Below are 22,655 nucleotides of genomic sequence, written 5' to 3' on the forward strand. Positions count from 1 at the left end.
AGCATCTGATGAATTGTTTCCTTACTTCTATGCTGGTATTTTCAGCTGTAAGAAGATTCTTCTTTTTGTAGAAAGCCCTCTTCAAAAATCAAAAATTAAAACGTCTCATGAAATTAGAGAATGGATGGTGAGAAAAAGTATCCTGCCCATGTAATAATTATGATCGTGGCAAATTTCTTTCACCAAATGTCTAAAATTTACAACTTTGGTAACAAAAAATGAAGTAGCTTCACTTACTTTCAGTGTATGACACCAGTTTGGAATCCTTAAATTGAAATGAAATGCTAATAAAAAAGAAATCATTGAGTTTTTGTACACTATAAATATGCCATTAAATACGACACGTATCAAAAATGTACATTTTGTGAATAAAATGTCAGTACAATAAGAGACTAAAATAAGATCATGCAATAAAATACAAAAGTATAACTATTTAATGAAAAAATGTTTCATGAGTGAAGTGTACTAGGCGATAGATATATATTGAGAGAAGTTTTATCATTATGTAAGGTTAAGCATCTTTATCCAGTGATACATTTTCAATGGAAGGTCCCTGACGCTACAGGACATTCAACGTTATGGTGAGGTTCATTTTGAAAAAGTTTGGCTGCAGTTTACATCTATTTTGAAATGCCAGGGCAGCATGCTGCCGTACGTAGTTCTATCGTGTCCCCGTGGGGGTTGATGTCGTCGGGGTACCCTTTGCTCCCCCATCCTCTTTATCTCTGTCTCATGAGGGCGTATCAATCCACTGGAATATCAGTCAGAGGTTCACGTCCCGGGGATATCTTCAGTTTCAGTCAAACTGTTAATGCTTGCCAGGGACCACAATAGTCAATCATTGTTAACAAGTTATCGTCTTAGATAACCAATGAGACGGAATATATAAACATAGATTTATAAGAGTAGTAACATTAATAATTTTAATTATCTCATACATGTACAATTATTAGGATGACATATAAATACGGAAGCTCTAGGTTACCCCTAAGATCGAAACCTTTGTCGATTAACCGAATACCGTGAAAAAGTCCATGAGGAAAATAATGAAATATTAGATTGATATACATGGTGCAGATTTTACTGCAGTAAGCATAGAGCAGAATTATTTTATTGATTTACTTTACACATTCATGTTGTAAAACAATTTCATCTACATTTTTAAATAAAATTTCAATAGCATCAAATTCAAACACCAATAACAAATTGTATGTATTCCTCATAATATTGCAGTACATTAATTAAGGGTGTTCTAAGTTATATAGAGGTTCATTGTGGAAAGGTTTCGTGCAGTGTATATTTTGAAATATCGGGGCAGAATGCCGCCGTACTAGTTCTACCGCATCCCTGGGGGAGTTGGCGTCCTTTGGGGGGACCCCTTGATCCCCCATCCTCCTTGAGTCCGTCTCGTGAGGGCATTCGTGCAGCCGTTTCTTGATTCATGGCTTTGCCGTGATTTCGGAGCACGTCACGCCCACGCTTCCGTGCATCTGTGCCGGACATTCCAGACCCCTTCCAATCGTGAGCACCACAGGAGGAGAAGGTCACATTCCCTTGTGACCTACCGTGTGTGCCGTGTGTCCGTATATACATACACCCACCCCTTCGTCTCTCTCCTTCTGAGTGCAAATGGCCCACTCTGCGACGCCCCTGCTGGTAGGGCGCACTTATCTCCCGAATTTGACGCGCAAATGCCCCAACATATCATCATAATAGCCCCTCGCGTCCTGTCGCGACCATATCCAGCCAGCGCATCTGTTATCGTCGAATAGCGCGCGGCTCTTGTAAGGATAAGTGTTGCGCGTTTGTGTAGAGTTTACGCCCACATCTGTTTCCACCATTGTAGATACGTACCTACATGGATTTTTTTCGGACTTAGCATTTCCGGAACGTTCGTGCGGAGCAGTTTATATTTTTGTTTTACGTTCCCTTGCTTCACAGTCCGTTGCACAGGTCCATGGGTCATTGTACGCATTTGAAATGTACAAAATCGTGAAGTATCACTTATTTACATGTGAAACGGCTTCTTCAAATTGCAGGGATACTGCACATCATTTCTTTTCTTCTTACCATGCAAAACTTTCAGGTACCCATTGTGCCGTATTAATATAAAATTTGCTTTTTTATTTTAACCAAATCTCACGCTATTGGATCATTTTCCGTGTGCAATATTATGTGAACTTGAATAAAATTTTGGAATATACGAGTATGAAACTAATTACTGTTTTATGCTAATGCTTCTTCCTGTCCTCAAGAATCGATGAAAATTGTATTTTTGTGTATTTAGTCATTTAAATACTTACACTTCGAATTTTTTTATCTAAATCATTGCTTTTTTCAATAAAATCCAGGGATAATAGAGCGACGAGTTAATTGATAGCAAGACATATCTAATCTAATCTATCTATCGCAAACAGTACAAAATTATGTTAGCTTTGGAGTGATTCCACGAAATTTTATTTATATTTACATTATAGAAAGATTTACACCCCATCACTGAATTATTGTATTTAATTTATGAGAATTAGTCTTTTGAAGGAACCTCAAGGCTTCACTCACCCCGTCCCCATGCTATATTTCTTCACAAGTTTTTAATTTTACTGCAATTGGTACGGTCTGCTGAACGCCGAGTACTAATTGAATTACCAATCCTCGTTTAAATCCTTCTGGGAAACAATTTCCGCTCCAAATTCGCGGCGTAAACAGCAGTTCACAAAGAGCTCCACCAGACCGAGCTCGAAATGTTTTCACCCGCTAATACTTTGAGAGTTAGCCGCGTATGAGTCCTACACAAAAGGTCCCTGCGCACGCATAAATACTGTATAAAGGCTCGGAGGAAGGGTGGAAGCGATTCAAACACAAACTGCCCGGACGAAGACTGCTGCGGCCGGGGGTGTTTGATGCTTTGTGCTAGCATTCGGAGGGCAACGATCGCGGGCACAAATAAATAAACCACGCGACCATTAAAAATGAACGTAAGAGCCGCGCACGCGCACTAGAGGGTTGACATGGGAAGAGGTGCGAGTGAAGTTTATTCTCTCTCAGACGATTTTTTTTATATTCGCGGAACCCGGGCCAGCCTCACGGCCGACCGTCACATCCTAACCCTGTGCGTGCGCTTATCTCTCCGCCATTTTTCCACTCGCGCGAAAAAATATGGCCTGGTGGGGTGGCGGAAATGTATTTTTTTTTTCAAAGTTCACACGGAGGCCATGCTCTTTAATTCAACTGTCCACGCCTCGCACTTGAGAATGTAGGCTGTGAAGTGGAGCGTACGAAGTCGCGCTCCGCTCCAGATTCAAGTGAAACTCTAGGTTAAGGAAGACTCGTCACTCTGTTTCATTGTAGTAACAGTATTCTCGCGGTATAAAGTAGGTGTGATGGCATCCCTCGCTGGTCACAGTGGCGGTCCTTGCCTGCTAAACTATGGGTTTGCGGCTTCGAATCCCACCTGGGTGGATTTCCTGACATTCAGGGCATACATGTATGTGTGTGCACATTGAATTAATCATAAGAAAGAACCATATAGATTCATTATGAGTCCTGCATGAATTCCAAAAAGGAATGAATAAAGACGAAATTATTATTTTGGTAACTAAGTAATAGCCGTGTGGCTTGCCTAAAGACTTCTTTCATCTTTTGTACAGGTCTGTAGGTCCGTTGAATAGCTTTACAATTCAGAAATGTGGTGTACAACTTTCGAAAATATAAATAGCTTTGAATAAATAAAAAAAATCCTTGAGTGAAACTTTTCCAGGAATCACGTCAAATCTAAAGCACAGATGGCTGTGTGCGATAAGTATCAGAGATTAGGAACTCATCATAAGTACTTTTCTCTAAGCTTTATTTTCCCTCAGTTTCATGAAATAATAATAATAATACGCCTTAATTGAGCAAGACTTGGACTAAAAATCGCTTCTTCATACATTAAATATTAGTGGAAGATTGCGCTGTCAAGTTACTCTTAAATTTAAACGAAGGAATATTAATACAAAAGAAACACACGCTTATTCTTTAACAAAAAAGTGATGATTGAAAAAAAAACAAAATTTTTCTAAAGTAAAAACATATGAATAAACAAGCATGGGTAAAACTTAAGCATATTGGATTTGACACATACTGGAAAAAAAATTTTTAGGAAATCGCCCACTCAAGAAAGGGGCGAGAAAACCTTCTGATCGGTGTTATGAATCCAAACGACGCAAAATAGCAAATGACCGCATAAGTTAAAAATTATATTTTTTTCTTTACTGTTGAGAGTATACGTTAACTGATCAAGGCAACTATGGAATTCGAATCAATAGAACATGTGCACTTTCTGCGGATACCGCGGAATTAGTCTGCAAGTGTTTTTGTTTCTCTATTAGGTATTACGCGCATTTGTATACTTTATTTTAGAGAAAATCTCCTAAATTTCTTTAAATATCGGACAATTTTGGTCTAGTATTCAATATGTATGATATTTTATTTCAGCGCATATTTATGCCATTTGTAATTACTGTACCTTCATAGGTGAAGCACCATATTTCAGCTGTAAATTTTACTTGCATGCGCCTGCTTTCCTAGAATATCCTTGCATATTTGTCTCCATTACCTAAGTAAACGCAGTGCAGCCATTCATGGTCAGCATTTGCGTTAGTATATGTCGTCATGAAAGGTTTGGAGAGTCACATACTTCGTAACTCATTACTTATGGAGCACTTAACCTAGAGATATGTTTTGTCTAGATGTGATGCTAGCACGAGAATAATATTAATGACACCCGGATTGCATCAAATGCTTCACTCCTGATATGAGCGAAGATGAAGTTCTATTTTGCTGGGTCAGAATAGGTCATGGGAGTGATGTACAAGGTTGCAATCTCTGAAATGGATCCCAGGCAGCCGGCCAACACCTGGAACACGACACTATCCTCCGATTCAACAGGCGTCAGCAGAATTAAATCTCGGTCAAATACTCTCGCACGTAAGTCAAAAGGAAACTCCGGAGCACTAGGTTATTGACTGTGGTTTAATTAGACTCCAAAATGTTAAAATCGCGAAGTGAAGTAAGAGTCAGGAGTCCACATGGATGGCCGAAGTTGTGCAATGTGAAAAAAGGAGTTGTGGGAATTTTGGAAAATTTGCCTAAACGTACTTAATAAATCTTAAGTATGCATATTGCCCGTTTTAAAATCATTTACTAAGGTACACCAACCTTACCATGAAAAAATATGAACCATATTCGATCTTTAATGTTCTGATGATAATTTTTCATTATATTTTGTAATTTTATCAACTTTTTCTTAGAATATTCATAGTGACAAGTGGTGACATATATTCATTTCCAATATTTGCCAATAATGGAGAAATATTGTGAATAGATGGTGGATAAACTAAAGGGTCTTTTTGACGCTATAATTTGAATAATTGAATTCAAATGTAATGCAAATGATTGCTGAGTATCTGGATTATAGTATTCATGGCTATTTCGTATTTAATCCCAGCCATATCTGTTAAGCCTCTCTCTTCATCCCCTTTTCTACAATAGTTTTCCCACGTTAGATACTACTTCCATGCCTACAGCGGAGATAACTTGTAACAACTTGGGAAGGAGTCGAGTAATAGTTAAAAATTTATTAATTTGATTTATTAGATCGGAAACTAATTTTCAGTATGAAACTTAAAAGAAAAAAGTAATTTTATTACCATTTATTTGCATCAATAGCATGCGTTTTCTGTAAGGTAACTGCAAAAAAAAATTTTCGCGTGGTCATTGAAATCGTTAACGAATTGAACGGAATATTAGTAGTGTAAAGAATGCCTTCTAAACTTTTTTATCACTCGATTTCAAAAGTATGATCATTAACAGTTGGAAATGGATAAAAGCTCTTCTTTCCGAGAAAAGCTTTGTCTGTGGTCGTGCATATTATCGTAATCGTATTTAGAGATGATTGTTTGTGGTCTTAGTCCCTTGCGAATGGACTGTGCCTGTCAATTGGATAAGAGTATTTCCACGCTCATTCTCATTTATATATTTATAAATAGCTATTCTTCACGTGTAAAGGTATGGTTAACAGCCATGTAAGTGGGGCTTTAAATATTAAATTAATAATGGTACTGCTAAATGCTCGTTTATTTTCTATGTCACGCAGAACATTTCCACTATTGTAGATGATGAAAAAGCTAAAGCTATGAATAAAAAGCTCAGTCAAATACTAGGTGAACAATATTATTTTCAAATGGCTCCTGGTTCCAAGAAATTGGATTAAATGGATCAGTCATAAAATATTATTGAGCATTTAGCATGTGAAGTTGGTAAAAAAAGATGTTCGTGCTTCATTCTTTTTATAGGAGAAGTTTAGAGAGGCATCTCCTTTGTTTAACTTGAAGTTGAATGACCTCAGAGACCGCAGTGAATATTCTGGTTTGGATTCCTCCGACGCATTCAACTGTGAAAATGTGGATGGCAACGAAACAATGAAGCATATAATTTAAAGCAGATAGGAATAGATAATGGTACCCGAGTATTGACAAAAAGAAGAATATTTGGCTTTGTTCGATACCTTTCAATTATTGTAAAATGGAGCGAGCAAAATTGATTAATTATTATTAGGTTCAATAAACCAAAATCGTCATTAACCTGGGAAATTATTCATAATACCGAACTTTTTATCTAGATCCCATGTGATTATTATCGAGACTTCAAACAACCCAATTGTTATGAGTGAATGCATACATGTAAAATACAGAATGTATTGGAAATATAAAAAGTTAATACCTCATAGGGATATGTTGCCTTTTGGAGCAATTAATCGCTTCCAGCAGAATAATTTGGAAAGAAGCAAAATTTTCAGGGCTTACTGTGAAATAAATTTATTCTTCACTTTTTTCTCCTCCGAAAGTATTTTTTCCAAGTATTTAGGCTAACCGCACGTTGGATTATCGAAGTGCCAATTATTTTCTGGCCCATCATATCTATGTATTTCTTGGAAAAAATGAGAATACATGCAAGAAATACAACTATACATGATAAAGTTAAAAAATTTTACTGCACCCGGCATCCTTTTCCCCGAGATATGCCTCATAATTTTTTATTCATCGTGTCTTTTACCCTCCTTCACAGTGCACTTAGTAGACGCTGCGCAACGAATTTTTTGTATTTATACTACCGGTTTATAATTAATCACAACGAACTGAGACAAGGCAATCATATTGTTGCGCCGAGACTTATTGTTAGTTCTCCTCAATGCTAATTATTTGCGTTTTCATTCTTTTCTCTTCGGGAAATGGAGAGGCGAATTGGTTTCCTGACACGATTTATATTACGTATATTAGTATGGAGGAATGAATATAATGGCTGAGGTAGTATTTCACGGCCCATAATATCCATCTACTTTTCCCAGGATTTTCCTTTCATTTTGTCTTTATTTCCTAGTTCAACCTTGTTACCTTCATTTCAGCAACAATTATCTCCATCCACACTTCCTTAAAACCGTAACAGTCTTAACCGTAAAACCACAACTTAAAACTTCGTCAGTAACTGTATTTTGCTTTCCATCTTTGGCCATCTTCATATCCTAACTTTTATATGCTTTACCGATGTTTCCTTATTTCACCTCTTAAAATAAAATACTCTACAACTCTTCATATGTAATGTATAGCATTTAAATCTAAGCAACTTTTATGTCTGTAAATATAATACCATTTACTCAATTCTTCGTTACTTCACACTCCCTGTGTTAATGATCTCTTCTAATCCCAAAAGCGCAATGTTCATAAACCATGCATTAATTTCTCATGTATTGCCGTTTATGGCAATAAAGACATAAAACTCTAGGTTACTTTCGTTAGAAGTATGGAAAAAGGAATGGGTTGAAAGCGGCTTCGGTGATTAGTCTTTTGTCTTCAGTTCATTTAAATCCCTCTATTCACGCTTTTGTGAGGCCATGATCTACGTTTCTTTGCTGAAAAACCTCCTCGTGAAGGCATGAGAAACGGGATATTCGAATGTTTATGGGAACTTAAGCGTTTAATCTACGTGTTTCATGCCGTGTTTTTTCGAGTTTTGTCTCACCATGTATTTGCGTGTGACAGCATTTTTGAAAAGTGGTTATAAATTTTATTGTACCGGTGGCTTGAACTTTTATGCACCGCACGATTATACCTCAAGCCAGCTTACAAGGCATATGACGTATGACGAAGGGGATCCTCAAATTGATGGAATGAGACGTCCAAAATTTTGTGTTAAATTAGCGAATTTTCGTACCGTTACAAAGAGCTATTCAAAGATGTGCATTAAATCAAGTAATGTGATTAACCGTTAAACAGCTTGTAGTTCAGCTATGTAGCTGTTTGAGTTTATTTTTTTCTTGGCTAGGTTATTACCTTACCTCTACCCGACCAGTATCTCATTTAAATACATTATAACCTTAAGTCAACGAGAAATATTAATGTGATTCAATAATTGGCATAGGTTATTAGTGCGTGAATGATTTTAACTTTTAATAAACAATATTTAAATAAAAACGTTTACTGCGGTAACTGCAATGCAGACTTTCTCTCTGTTGACAACATTTATTTATTAAGTTTCTAATTGTAAAATTTAGTAAATTCTCGAAATTAATTCATGGTTTATGAACCTTGCGGTTTGGGGATTAGAGGAGATCATTAATACAGGGAATGTGAAGTAACGAAGAATTCAGTAAATGAGATTATATTTATAGATATTTGTTTAGATTTTAATGATATACATTACTTATGAATAGTTGAACAATAATTAATTTTACGAGGTGAAATAAGGAAACATTGGTAAAGCATATAAAAGTTTGCTGAAGGATATAAAGATGGCCAATGGAAAGCAAAATACAGTTACGGACGAAGTTTTAAGTTATGGTTTTACGGTTAAGACTGTTACGGTTTTAAGGAAGTGTGGACGGAGATAATTGCTGTAGAAATGAACGTAATCAGGTTGAACTAGGAAATAAAGGCAAAATGAAAGGAAAATCCCGGGAAAAGTTGATGGATATTATGGGCCATGAAATACTACCTCAGCCATCATCTACGTTTCTTTAAATACGGAGCTGTGCACCATAAAAATAGAATGAAATATTTGCGTGCCATTTTGTGATCCACCACAATTAGACCAGGTCGGGAAACAAAATTTTTCCCACGAATTCTAGAAAAAAATGCAATCCGAAGATGTGCTTCACGTGGTTCGCACGCAATGCGAAAAGTCCGGGAGGATTTGACCGCGGGGGATTAAGACCGCGTGAATCCTGTCTGTGGCGGTGACCCCCCCAGGAAGGGCCGAGGGAACGATTTACGAGGTCCCGGCGCAGCAGAATTGAAAATAATTCAGTGCGGATGTACGGCGAGGGTTACATTTTGTGTGTTCGCAGAGGGAAAGAAAAGCAAATGGGATTGGAGAAGGAAAGGCCTGGGAAGTTGTGGGGATATTCTGATGCGGAACAAGTGTTACGGCGATAAAAAAAATAATAAAAAAACGGAAGAGCCGCGATCGATTGGATAAAGGCGTTCGATAAAGCTATTTCATGGCAGATGAGAAAATGGAAACTGGGGAAGAGGAGATCCCTCCCATTCACGAGAGGTGTTGGGGGAATGTATTTCCGCTTTGGTCCAGTGGCGCTCTTAATCGGCTCGCCCGGCGTCAATTTAGTCCATCCATACTGGCCTGTGACTCCCCGCCTTCATCCTAGACGCTCTGTTATCGGGAGTAGGTGGTGAGTCCGTCCAAGCAGTTCAAGGAGACGATGATAGCTCAAGCTCCAGCAGAGATCGAGGTAGGCCATGGGCGTACCCAGCGAGCGGCAGGAGGGGGTAGCTGCCCCAACCCCGTAGAAGAAAAAACTCGCAAATGTCTTTAAGGAAAATCAGGACTGGATTGAAACGAAAAATTTCAACAAATTTTCATTAAAACCAGCTAAAAATGATATTTGTAGAAGACATGTAACTTAAATAATTTTTTTTACAAGCAAATAATTTTAAAAACTAATAAAGCGCTGTTATAGTTTTCTTAAAATGTTGGTTTCATTCACCTTTTCTATGCTTAAATGTTACAACTTGAACAACCATGAATTGCCCCCCCCCCCCCTAGTTTTGATCCTTGGTACACCCTCGAGGTAGGCTTCATCGAATAGATTCTCGAGAATGGCATTACGAGGGAGTCGGACTTTGTGAATAGAGTGTGGACGACTACTCAGTATAATATTCTATGCATTGTAACTAAAACATTACTATGCAATTGAGAAAAAGTACTTTTAAATACTACCTTGCATATATTAACAAAAAAAATCCTAGTTCTTATTAACACTGGTTGGATGTATACCCAATGAGAAATTTATTTATGCTTGAGTTTCCAAGTTGATTTAACTTGCAAAGGAAAAAAATTAGACGACTATTGTTTTTAAACCTTTAAATGAGGAGATTTCAAATATGTTAGGCAAAACAGACCAGGTACAGACTCGTTGTATTAATAAATAAAGAAAATCGCTATGGTTAACATAATTTATTTACTGATTCATTCCTGTACCACCGAAAACAGCACCATTGGCTTCTTGCATCGGCATTTTTTAACTTAGCAATTAAACTTACTGGTATTTCCAGATGCGCCCTAAAATTACAAATTCAGAATGGATAATTTCAAAGTGTTTAGGTTATTTATCATTCATTTAAATTTTTGTTAGCTTGGTATTTCAGCTGTGTATCGCATTCGGCCTCCGTTCGGCAGCAACTCGAATATTTCCAGTATCAGTGGAAATTAACGCTCGACTCCGAGGTGGCGATCCCGATGCCATCACCGCGGCCACTTTCACGTCTTGCTTCGCATTCGCACGAAATCACACGAATCAGTGAGCACTGCATTCAGACAGGTGAGCCGTCCGTACTGGTTTTAATTAATCCGAACCATTTTATTTTTACCTTCACCAGTTAAAGAGAGGAAAGGAGGAAGATAAAGAGGAGAAAAAGGGAGGATATGCACAAAAAAGGCCAATAAAAAATGCGAGCGGAGCACGGTGAAGTCACGAAGGGAAAGAGAGATACTAAGTCCACGTAAACGTCTTTCACAAGCCTTTTTCCTTTCAAACTTTTTTCATTCTTTTCTGCACGTTCTTTAATTTCTTTTTGCGAGCGCCGTTGCCAATTACGTACGGGACAACATAACAACGAGAGAGGCCTAAGCGAGAACGTCCGGTGAGCTTGTTGAGGGCAAAACAGAACCGTGGACTGGTCGTTTTACAAGTGCGGTGCGAACGTTGTGACGTGTTTTTCCCCCTCTAATTCAGCTTTGAACGGCGCCGTTTGTGTGTATATATTCATTACCCGCTTATCCACGTCCTTTTGCTTTCACTGAAGCTCAATTCTCTTTGTTACCGGTTTACTCCTACTTACTTTCCGTCCGCCTCCCTATTCTATCCGGCTTACCATTTTTTTCTCCGGATTTTTCTTTAAATTCTCGCGTTAGAGCGGTGAGCGAAAAAAATAGTTTATCCACACGTATTCCTTCTTTTCTTTTCCGCGTGGTGCACTTTTTATAACTCCTTTTTTCTACCTGCGTGTGATTCGCGTCGCTTTTGGTAGGAAAGGTTGGATGAAATGTGAGGGATAATTTTGTTTTTTGTATGTTGGTACCAACTGCATGCAGGGTTTCGTTCTTGAGAGTGGTGGGGTGAGAAACGCGGCGATCAATGAAAGGGAGATGTCACAGAGACTTTTCAAGGAATCCAGCGCGCCACTTTAACAGTTGGATTGTGCCCTGAACTTACTTCATTCCGTTCCGAACCCCAGAGCCTGCTCGCCCTGCCCAGGGTTGGGGAGGGAGTCATTTGCATACGTGTTTTACTCAACTCTTAAAGGGTCGTGCAATGCCTGCAACATTGGCTGGGTTATATAATTGAATGTAAAAAATATTAGCATGCAATAAACTTTGACCTTTGAAGCACCTTGACATTATTCAGTATTTTATAGATCTTTAAGGGCTTCCTGTGCCACGGTTGATTTTATAAAATTACTTATTTACCATTTTACGCATGCATCACTTTCTTTCAAATAGTGAAAAGTTGATGTTACTTTCGATTTCACTAACTGAATATCTCCACCATTTTGCAATTTTTAAAAATAACACTGGCACACACCGTGTTTTTTCCCGAAGTTTTCGATATCAAACTAGGTGTAATTGGCCTCCTGAATCCAAATATGGCATTATTTTTGCATTAAAGCTCAAGTTTTTTACATAAAAAATTTATAGGTTAAATTCGAGAGTTAAGTTAAAGGTACTTACTAAGTGGATTGAAAATACAAAATTCATTGATTTTTAGCATTTTCATGTTTTATTGAGAAAAAGAAGTAAGAAATGCATCATGACATATACTAAAGGCCCGTATTTAAAACTAAATTTCACTTGAGTAGAAAAACGCAAAGTAAACTTCACTGGCATAAAAAACTTTATTTGCAGCAAAAGAGTCAATTGCCTTAAAAATTTTGCTTAATAAAATGGAAATTTATATTCTATTTGCTAACGAATCGTATCTCATGTGTGTATAAGAAAGTTGGAATTGTGAGTAATTCCCGATAAGCAATTATGTTCGAATTTCTTGAAAATTTGAACACCATTGACTGGGAAATATATGAAAATCAGTATTGCAAACACGATCAACTACTGGGCGGTCTCTCAATGACAAGTATGGAAAACCTTGGTTTTTTGAGCGAATTGAAGATAATTAAGCTCTATGTGAAAGGTAGATTATACTGCGAATTCAAGCAACCTCAAGCTGAAGGAGACCCAAAATCATTTAACCAGGTGTCGAATAATTTACTTCAATCTCTTGTATGTGATGTGGACTATTTCTTGCCTTGGGCTCAAGTTACTCTCACTGGTCTGAGTTATCAATGTTTACCGTACTCCTTAGTAAAATCGTGACGGTCGGAGTTGATAGAAGAAAAGGGAAAGGCCTGGTGACTGACTTCACACGCCGCTCAACGAATAGCTCTCCATCATTTACGACCCACATCTTCGCCTTTCCCTAAAACGTTACTTGGACATAAATCTTTGGAATTTTTCATAGTTACCTTTCTTTAAGTTCCTTTTGCAAGTGCTCCGTTGCCTTTCTGTGTGGGATCCTTTTGTTTTTCTTAGAAGTAGGTGTTGTTCATGCCGACCTGGCAATCACGCTGTATTACTCGTTAACAGCTTTGGCTGGTGTAATTTGAATTAATATTCCCCCATAATTATCAGCGGAATATACCGTCGATCAAATCTCAGACCATTCCTCAATCTTGAAATAAATTTTAGGGAGCTTTGAATAGCTCAAACGGCTGTCGATAGTATTAATTCCATCCAATCATTTTGTCCAAAAATTAACTTGAAACTTTTAAATGATTGGTTGTTGAGACTTTTTAAACGGAGAATACTAGAAATATAATATTTTAGAAATGGTAGCTATGGAAAATATCAACACACAACAATATTACCATGCTTTAAAAATCCTCGTTGGTGTAACCTACTGCTTCCATAGAATAATCAACCCTTTTTTATCTGACCATTTACAGAAACGGCTTTTTATAGATGCTATAAGCCAGTATCGGCTCTTTTCAAGTGTTTGATTTCATGATTACACCTAGCTGAGTTAAGTTTCTATCAACTTAGCTTTACTCAACCCCTCTATCAATCATGAACAACCTTAGCCGGATCGACTGTATAGCTCGTGAAATTGTTGATAGGCATGCTACGTGCTGCATGGTAGTGGAGCGGGATTTGAAAAAAGATGGAGCCAGTCGCTAGTTTTTTCCTACCTGTACCGGTAATTGGGACGGTTGTATCCCCTTCAGACTTGCAGTTGGCGGACTCTGTTCCTGCCGCGCTGCGGCGAGGGAGTGGCCGCTTCCCGCTGTTCATTTTTTTCCGTCAGAGTCATCATTTCCCTCACCTCGCGTCACCCACTAAACCGGCCAGTTACCGCAGGATGCACTTTTAATGCTGAGTGCGTTCATTTTTTTTTTAATTTTGCGGCACGTTTCTTCCGCGTGCTGTAACGCAAAGTTCCTCCTCCTCTGGCATTCCCCCCCCCCCCTCTCTCCCCGCCACTGCGTCGAAATTTGCCTCGACTGCGGTGCCACAGTTTAAGTGTGCTTGACGGGCGGTTTTTGGGCCCTGTCCTTTAATTACGCGTGTCTCTGTGGGAGTCATAGATGCCATGAGGGGAGTGGCTTTATGCATTCCGTGAATATACTGCATATATCAGGTTTATGAAGCAAGTCATTGGCCTTTTGCGCAGCTAGCATTTCGAAAACCTTATCTTTCTTTCATTTTCATTTAATATCTCACAACTAATTAACAATAAAAGCACTGCAATTAACATTACTAGATAAATATTTTTAATGTGATCAAATCTCACCAAATGATACTATTCATGTTATTCTACTTATGAGACGCCGTAATTGTTCGTTGGCAGTTTTTCTTCTGAATATTGATGTTTTTGACTAATTTTACTACTTTTACAACTGAGAATGTACCCCTCTAGAATGAATAATGGTCGGTTTTGGTTGATTTTAGCCTCATCTCCCCGTTGAAAATTACTGCGTGATATTTTTGGTTGCGTGTCGTAATAGGTTTAGCTTATGTTTAGGTGAATATTCATAAGCCATGTACGTAAAGGCATGTCACATACGAGTCATAGGTGTTGATTTATTCCCCGGCTATCATGACTGAAAAATTATCGTTGTAGTATTCACCATTAAATATGCTTCCACACGAAAATATCATAATTTTTTAAATTAATAACAGTTCGGTTTTGCGTTAGAGATTATAATTTATTGGGTAGTACTATAGATTACTCCTTCGCTTGAAAGTTAATGAGCGACTGAAATGACAAAACATTGGAGAGTAATGGACTGAAAAAAAATATTCATAGCAACGACATCAGTTTTGCTCATTTCTCTAAACTAATTCAATAATCATATATATTAAGCCAAATATATTATCAAATATATATTAGTTATTTTCTCCATGATAATTTTTAAGAGGCGTTGACGGTAAAAATTGTAACATTTCCTGGATATAAACAGTTACTTATACCACTTATTTTATAAGAGCGCGACCCGGGTTTCAATGAGTAATCAACATCATCAGGCAAAAAATTGTAACAGTCTGTATTCTTTACTTGGGCTTATGTTTTTCCGGATTGTTTCGCATAATATAAGTCCTGCAGCAATAATTTCGTACCGGTTTCATCAAAACTAACTGATTTCTATGATAGTTCTGGTATTTTTCATAATTTTGGTGGAGATGCTATGATTAATTGTCTTCCATTTCAGCTGTTGTGCAATGATACTTATTTCCCGAGGAGAATTTTATACTATCCTGTTTATAATTTGCTTTGAGTAACTTCCACTCTTAAGTCAAGCAAACCTTGCTACATTGCATTTTATTTCTTTTTTACAGATTGAGCTGTTTTACTCATTTTTCATAATATTCGCTCATTATACGAGTAATGAATGTGAGCCTTTACTGAGATATCCTATGAATAACACCCGTAAAGGCAGATATCCATCTGCGAGCAAAGACTTTGAAATGCATCCTCTCCTCCTCTCTTTTGGTTGGTTTTTTCCTCCTACGCATACATTTTAATGAAGATCTTATTTTCATGTTTTTAGGTAAAAATCTCTTCATGCCTCTTTTTTTAGCAAACCTTGTTTTTGGGGCTTTTTCTAACACTTGTTCATTCAAGAAGCTGCATGGGTGAATGAACTTGGCGATAGAAACATTCCTTTTTAAAAGCGTCAAAATTTTAATTTTCATTTGAAGACTATGTTGTTTAAGCTTTGATTCTGGTAACAATATACTCTTTGAGTTTGTTTACAATTTTATTATGACTACTTTTAACTCAATATGGTATCAGAATGCATTTGTGTGCCTGTATAAACTATAACTAATATTTTTGTGGTATACTGAAACATCTGCTGAAATTGGTGGATCTGAAAATTGTATATTAAGGTTGATTATATGTATAAAATATATTTTCCCTACTTTTTTTTCAACAAAATTTCGTGACTCCTAATATTGTAATTTATTTCTTTTCTTGCCGAAAAAAAGAAAACAAAATCGCGGATATATACACAATAACTATGGGAATTAGTATTGTAAATGTACCGTTGTAAGTAAGATGTTCCCTTCCATATTTTAACTCTTTATTCTCAGTCACTTTCCATGTGAATGCGTCATTAATACTAGGCGTTGATATTTTTCCAACGTTAGCACTGAAATCAATCAGAGAGAAAGTAATTTAAAATTGAGTCCTGATTAAACGAAACATTAATTCTTTTACCTCTTTTTAGTGCAGTTTTGACTCACCTTCATTAATCGTCTTATCGCTAACCCTGCACGGTTTCAAGCTTTTTGTGAGCGCCAGCACATTCGCATCTAGTGCTCGACGTCAAGCGTTGGCCGACGGCACAGTGCGTAGAACTGCCCAGAGCAGCTTTTAGACTAGAAGTGATTTATTACTTGTCAAGGAAACGAGCTGCTTCTCTCACGCTTTTACCTCTCTCTGGAATAAAAAGTAGTTTAGTCCTACCGACCGTGTTTTCCGTCGACGAATGACAGACGGCATTCAAAGCGTCACGTGCCAATTAATTGAAGCCGAACGAAATGAGAATGGGCTTTGTTGAAAGCTCAATATGATGCCGTTCAATACCGTACATTTTTTTATTTGGCTCTGTTTGATAAAAATTTAGTACGCTAATCAATTCGCTGCGGAATCACTTGGCGATGTTCGAGTTGGCAGGTATGATTTCACGTGTAACGGGGATTCACACATATCACGTCAGTCTAATTAGCGATTTAAACTTTGATTACAGAAAACCCCGTACCTTTTTTGCTATTTTCAGCTTCAATTTTTGCCTAAGAATTGGTTTTCCAGAACTAACTACTCTTGATTGGAAAAAATTCAAGTCGTGGCCGACACGAAAAATTCCCTATAAAAAGCTCTAATTTAGAATGTAATGTCTTCAGCTTTGTGCCTTAATGAGATGGACAACAATGTTATTAATATCTATATATAATAATAAACGATTTAATTTTTTCCTGGTGAATACTTCTGACAAATATTTCTCGGGTTTGCATCCAGGTTAGAGCTTTTATGCAAGCCGACGTTTCGGAAGACGACTTGTCTTCCATCCTCAAGGCTGTGTTACTTTACCGAAGTTCAATTTCACACTGAACTGGATCGACCGTTTACCGAAGACAACAATACGGCTCAGGTGTCGTCCGATTGGCTGAAGGTCTTTTGAAATTCTAAGCACGACATGGAAACCCGAAGAAGCGATTCACTCGAATATGGAATAGGGGTATAAAATACTCTTACATCCTTGGTGTCGATGATAGTTAGATAATTGGGAAGGGATGGAGGGAAATAGATTTGAGCTTAGAAAGAAAGAAATGGGAGGCTATGACGTATGATGGAAGAGACTTAACGAAAAATGGAGAAAGGCATCTACGAATACATTGATACGTTCCATTGGAGAGTTTCGTCAGGATACGTTTAGAGGGATTAGGTTTTTTTTATGAGTAGTAAGAATGATATTGGTAAATGGCAAAGATATGTGAGACGGTGAAAGAAGGTAATGCTCGACTGGCTTAGACCCTAAAAGGGACCATATATTTTCCGAACGGCGTTCAATTCGCTCTTGAAATCAGAGTTCAGGCCTCACAGTTAAGGTGATGTAGACCGTTAGTTAAATTTATAAATAAAAAAATGAAATTACTTTTTAAGATTTTTAATCGGGTATCATTAGACATTGACACAATGTGGGCCTTTATGGACCATTATGAATTCAGTTCTGAACATTGATTTGAGTTCCGCTTCTTTTACGCTTCTTTTTATTATTGGCACCAGCGTCCCGTGCAGCACGTTCATTAGTCTCGTCATCAGTGTCGCGCCCATTGAAAACCTCTTCATTATCTTCATATACCCCTCTTCTTGCCTCTTCGATAATACCTTCTGCCATCCCTTAAGAAAAGATCGAGAATGTTTTACTGCATCAAATATTGATAAGGCGTGGAAATTATTTATACATATATATACCATTTAATATTAATACCACAAGATCCCTTTTTAGTATTGGTAGACGATAACATTTCAATTATTCCGTATCGGCTATATAGAAAATCTTACCATCAAAAGCTTTATGGTGAGCACGTGTAATGGCTGGATCTTTGACGGGAGCGGCGTCGGTCAGTCCTCGTCCTGTTTAAAAAGGATAATATTGACTCAGATTTCATGCGAAATTTGACAGTAAATTAGTAAAAAAAATTAAGTTTTCAATTTGACACTAGAAACAGTTTTGAATGAATGGCTCATATAGTAAATAATACGCATTTCTTACATTATTCCATACACTAACAGTTATTTTCCAATTAAAAAATTGATACATATAAAACCAATTCAATTTGTTTTAACATATTTCATGGTTTTCCATTTTTTCAATATTCCTCCATATCTATCCCACCATACAAAACATTGGCCTAAATCACAAACTTTAAATTCACTTTTTTAATGATTTTCGTATTAAAAAACTCAAACGCAGCAAATGAAGTACGACTCAAACTAGCCAATCTCCATTTATAGAACCCGCTTTGCTAATACCTATTTTGAGTTTGTATGTAACGGACACAAATTGAATGAAAGAAAATCATATCGAGAAAAACTTAAGGCAAAGGAAAAGAAGTTTAGTGCAATTTGCGTTATATCTATTCTTCATGTATTAAGGAGGACAAGACAACAAGAAGAAATGCATATAGGGCTAGTTGCGGCACTTTTCCAAAGGGAGTAAATTTGAATTTTTGAATGGTCCAAAACTGGTTGTTACTTGTGCAGTTGATGGATTAAAAAAAATAAAACAATCTTTGAAGAAGATACTTTGTAAAAAGGTCTAGGAATGAGATGGAGAAACATTCCGCATTTAAATTTTGATGTATAGCAACTCACCCAATTGGAAAAAGTTGATTCCGATGACCAAGATTCCAACGAGGAGGAAGACTTTTGCGTTGACCACCATCTTGTCTGCGACACGGAATACACTTTCGCTTGATCTCGAAGATAGAAAGCGAGGAGCTCTGTGAAAGGTCTCGGCTTATATGCGATGGGGATCACCGTTCACCTATGTCGCCCACGCTGATGACTTTCTGTCCTCAATATGATCACGTGATTTCGGTGATTCATCGCCGTGCTGATCATGACGCTCATTTCCGGTAGTTAGTTTGCTGCCGTTTAGATAACCAATAAATCGCACGCCGATGAATCACCGAAATCACGGGATCACATTGAGGACAAAAAGTCGTCAACGTGGGCGATATGGGCCTACGGTGATCCTCAGCGAATATAAGCCGAGAGCTTTCACAGTGCTCCTCGCCTTCGATCTTCAAGATCAAGCGAAAGTGTATTCCGTGTTGCGAACAAGATGGTTGTCAACGCAAAAGTCTTCCTCCTCGTAGGAATCTTGGTCATCGGCATCAACTTTTTCCCATCGGGTGAGTTGCTATATATACACATTTAACTGCGGAATGTTCATCCATATCAACCTTTTTTCTTAATACATTGCCGAATTTCGCATGAAATCTGAGTCAATGTTATCCTTTTTAAACAGACCGAGGACTGACCGACGCCGCTCCCGTCAAAGATCCAGCCATTACACGTGCTCACCATAAAGCTTTTGATGGTAAGATTTTCTATATAGCCGATACGGAATAATTGAAATGTTATCGTCTACCAATACTAAAAAGGGATCTTGTGGTATTAATATTAAATGGTATATATATGTATAAATAATTTCCACGCCTTATCAATATTTGATGCAGTAAAACATTCTCGATCTTTTCTTAAGGGATGGCAGAAGGTATTATCGAAGAGGCAAGAAGAGGGGTATATGAAGATAATGAAGAGGTTTTCAATGGGCGCGACACTGATGACGAAACTAATGAACGTGCTGCACGGGACGCTGGTGCCAATAATAAAAAGAAGCGTAAAGGAAGCGGAACTCAAATCAATGTTCAGAACTGAATTCATAATGGTCCATAAAGGCCCACATTGTGTCAATGTCTAATGATACCCGATTAAAAATCTTAAAAAGTAATTTCATTTTTTTATTTATAAATTTAACTAACGGTCTACATCACCTTAACTGTGAGGCCTGAACTCTGATTTCAAGAGCGAATTGAACGCCGTTCGGAAAATATATGGTCCCTTTTAGGGTCTAAGCCAGTCGAGCATTACCTTCTTTCACCGTCTCACATATCTTTGCCATTTACCAATATCATTCTTACTACTCATAAAAAAAACCTAATCCCTCTAAACGTATCCTGACGAAACTCTCCAATGGAACGTATCAATGTATTCGTAGATGCCTTTCTCCATTTTTCTTTAAGCCTCTACCATCAGACGTCATAGCCTCCCATTACTTTCTTTCTAAGCTCAAATCTATTTCCCTCCATCCCGTCCCAATTATTTTAATATCATTGACACCAAGGATGTAAGAGTATATTTATACCTCTATTCCATATTCGAGTGAATCGCTTCTTTCAATTTATGCCTCTGACTAGGATCATCATTTTAAATGCCCAGCGCCGTATCTGTTTTTGATTTCTCCTATTTGTTCTAATCCTCAATGCCTTCTCTTTAAAAAAAAAAACTACCGGGATGTGTCGGCATGTCTTTTCGGGCTAGGTTTAGGCTTTCTTACACAAATCTTTTGCTTTGCGTGATTGAATAAAATTTCTTTAAGGATTACCCTCAAAAGACCCTACTTTACCATACACCTGTACCTGTAGATATGTTGACGATAAATTCCCTTTCTTAGTCTCACGACGTCTCCCTAAATAGCCTTCTCTCTTCAAGTAACTCGTTTGCCTCTTGTCTTTTAATCCTTCTCTTCCACTTCATCACCAACTTTACCATTATATGCGTAGACATTTATATATGAAGCCATAAAATGCACTATATCTACCGGATCATATCGCGGCCGCAAATATTACACTAAGTCCTCTAAACCAGCACCCATCAACACAGCAAGCGTTCCGTCTCTTATTATCCCTCAATAGGTGAACACAGAATATGATATTTCACTGGCGATCTTTAAATGTTCTTCTCTACCTTCAAACTTACTTCTACGCCGAGAGTACCCTAAAAAGTTATAAAAATAAAAATTTAAAGAAATCGTATGTTACTGAATAACATCGCATGGAGAAAAAAGTACTAAACGTGTATTTATACAATTATGTATGTTTATACAAATGGCTTGCATCGATTAGCTAACACTTTGAGTGCCGGCTGCTAACTTTAATGCTTTACTGAAAAATCCAGCCATTTTTACTATATTAGTACATTTTTTAAAACGTTAGCATCAAAAATATATTTATATCGATGTGCATTTCAATAAAAATGGAATTTGCATTCTTTGTGAATGAGTTGAAAAACATTTATTGCTAAATTTTAAATATATAATCTAACAATGAATACCTGTGTTTAAAAAATAAAAAAATTCAACATATGATGTACCGCCATAGCATGCATAATAAATTTTTAATACGCTCAATTTGAACTATTCAAACCATGGAAATCATAAAAAAAGCATCGTTCCAAGCAAAGCATTTAAAATGCTGGATGACAAAAAGGGTCAATGCACCCTCAACGAACAAGCAGTTGGCCCAAAGAATTTTCACACTAAGTGGCCTAAGATGAGGATGCCGGTAGCTACAGAGGACTCTTCGTCCTCAAGACGTAAAGTGAACTCTTTTTCAATCGACCAGTTGATTTTTGAAGAAAACTATAACCCCTAAGCAGTATACTGGAAAAGTACCATGGGCGAAATATTACGGCTTCACGCATACAAGGCCAAATAAATGGAAAGACGTAATATTACGTCCATGGCAATCCTCAGAAGGATTAGCAGGACGTAGTATTACGTCCATGGCACTCAAAGTTTTAAATTACTGATAACGTTTGGAACGAAAACTCACCATTTTTAAGCTACAAAAGCTTTGAGCTAAGCCTTCCGATTGGTTGCGAGCTTGTCCTGTTGCCGGATAACACAGTGGTCTACGACATTCGAAGTCATGAGTTGTCCAGAGCATTCGTTAACAGGGCAAACTCGCGGCCAATCGGAGCGCTTAGCACAAAGTTTCTGTAGTTCAGAAGTGTTACGTATTCGTTATAAAATAAACTTCTACTTGCAATAAAAAATGAAACAAAAAATCCTGAAAAATGTTTAAAAAAATATAAAACTCTACTTGCTAAGTTCGAAGCAATCATTTGTTTTAAGTTTCTGCTCACACAAATACAACACTACTCCCACAACACAAAAAAATGCGCACAACATGAATGTTAACTGGGTGGTTAGGGTGAACTTTGTTTACCGGGTGCGTCACATTATGCGTTGAGACCTAAACAACAGGGGTAATTTTGGTTTCTACTATCATCGCCTATTCAATCTCGTGGCCAAATTTTTCCCCACCCTGTAGGAATATATATTTACAGGAATATATATTTACGTCCCAGTCAGGCCGCATTTTTACCCTCTGATTTCTGGCTTTTTCCATCCACCACAGCAACATTGTCCTCGTCCATTTTCTGTTCCATGTTCCTATCCCTTTCTTTCCTTACCACT

General features: G+C 37.4%; 3 protein-coding genes across 3 annotated transcripts in view; 2 read left to right on the plus strand and 1 right to left on the minus strand.

The window, feature by feature from the left end:
* LOC124154067 (proline-, glutamic acid- and leucine-rich protein 1) overlaps positions 1 to 22,655 on the plus strand; it is a 635,207-nt gene that overhangs the window by 533,391 nt on the left and 79,161 nt on the right. The window lies entirely within an intron of this gene.
* On the minus strand, positions 17,756 to 19,105 carry LOC124154069. The gene is made up of 3 exons (XM_046527570.1): positions 18,983 to 19,105; positions 18,170 to 18,241; positions 17,756 to 18,004 (listed from the first exon to the last, which is right to left on the minus strand). Exons 1-3 carry the CDS (start codon positions 19,050 to 19,052, stop codon positions 17,829 to 17,831), a joined length of 318 nt encoding a protein of 105 aa, XP_046383526.1. The 5' UTR covers positions 19,053 to 19,105; the 3' UTR covers positions 17,756 to 17,828.
* Positions 19,391 to 20,126, plus strand: LOC124154068. The gene is made up of 3 exons (XM_046527569.1): positions 19,391 to 19,524; positions 19,641 to 19,712; positions 19,878 to 20,126. Exons 1-3 carry the CDS (start codon positions 19,455 to 19,457, stop codon positions 20,051 to 20,053), a joined length of 318 nt encoding a protein of 105 aa, XP_046383525.1. The 5' UTR covers positions 19,391 to 19,454; the 3' UTR covers positions 20,054 to 20,126.

The sequence above is a fragment of the Ischnura elegans genome, chromosome 2 (genome assembly GCF_921293095.1).
Source record: "Ischnura elegans chromosome 2, ioIscEleg1.1, whole genome shotgun sequence".
Taxonomy (NCBI): Eukaryota; Metazoa; Arthropoda; class Insecta; order Odonata; family Coenagrionidae; genus Ischnura; species Ischnura elegans.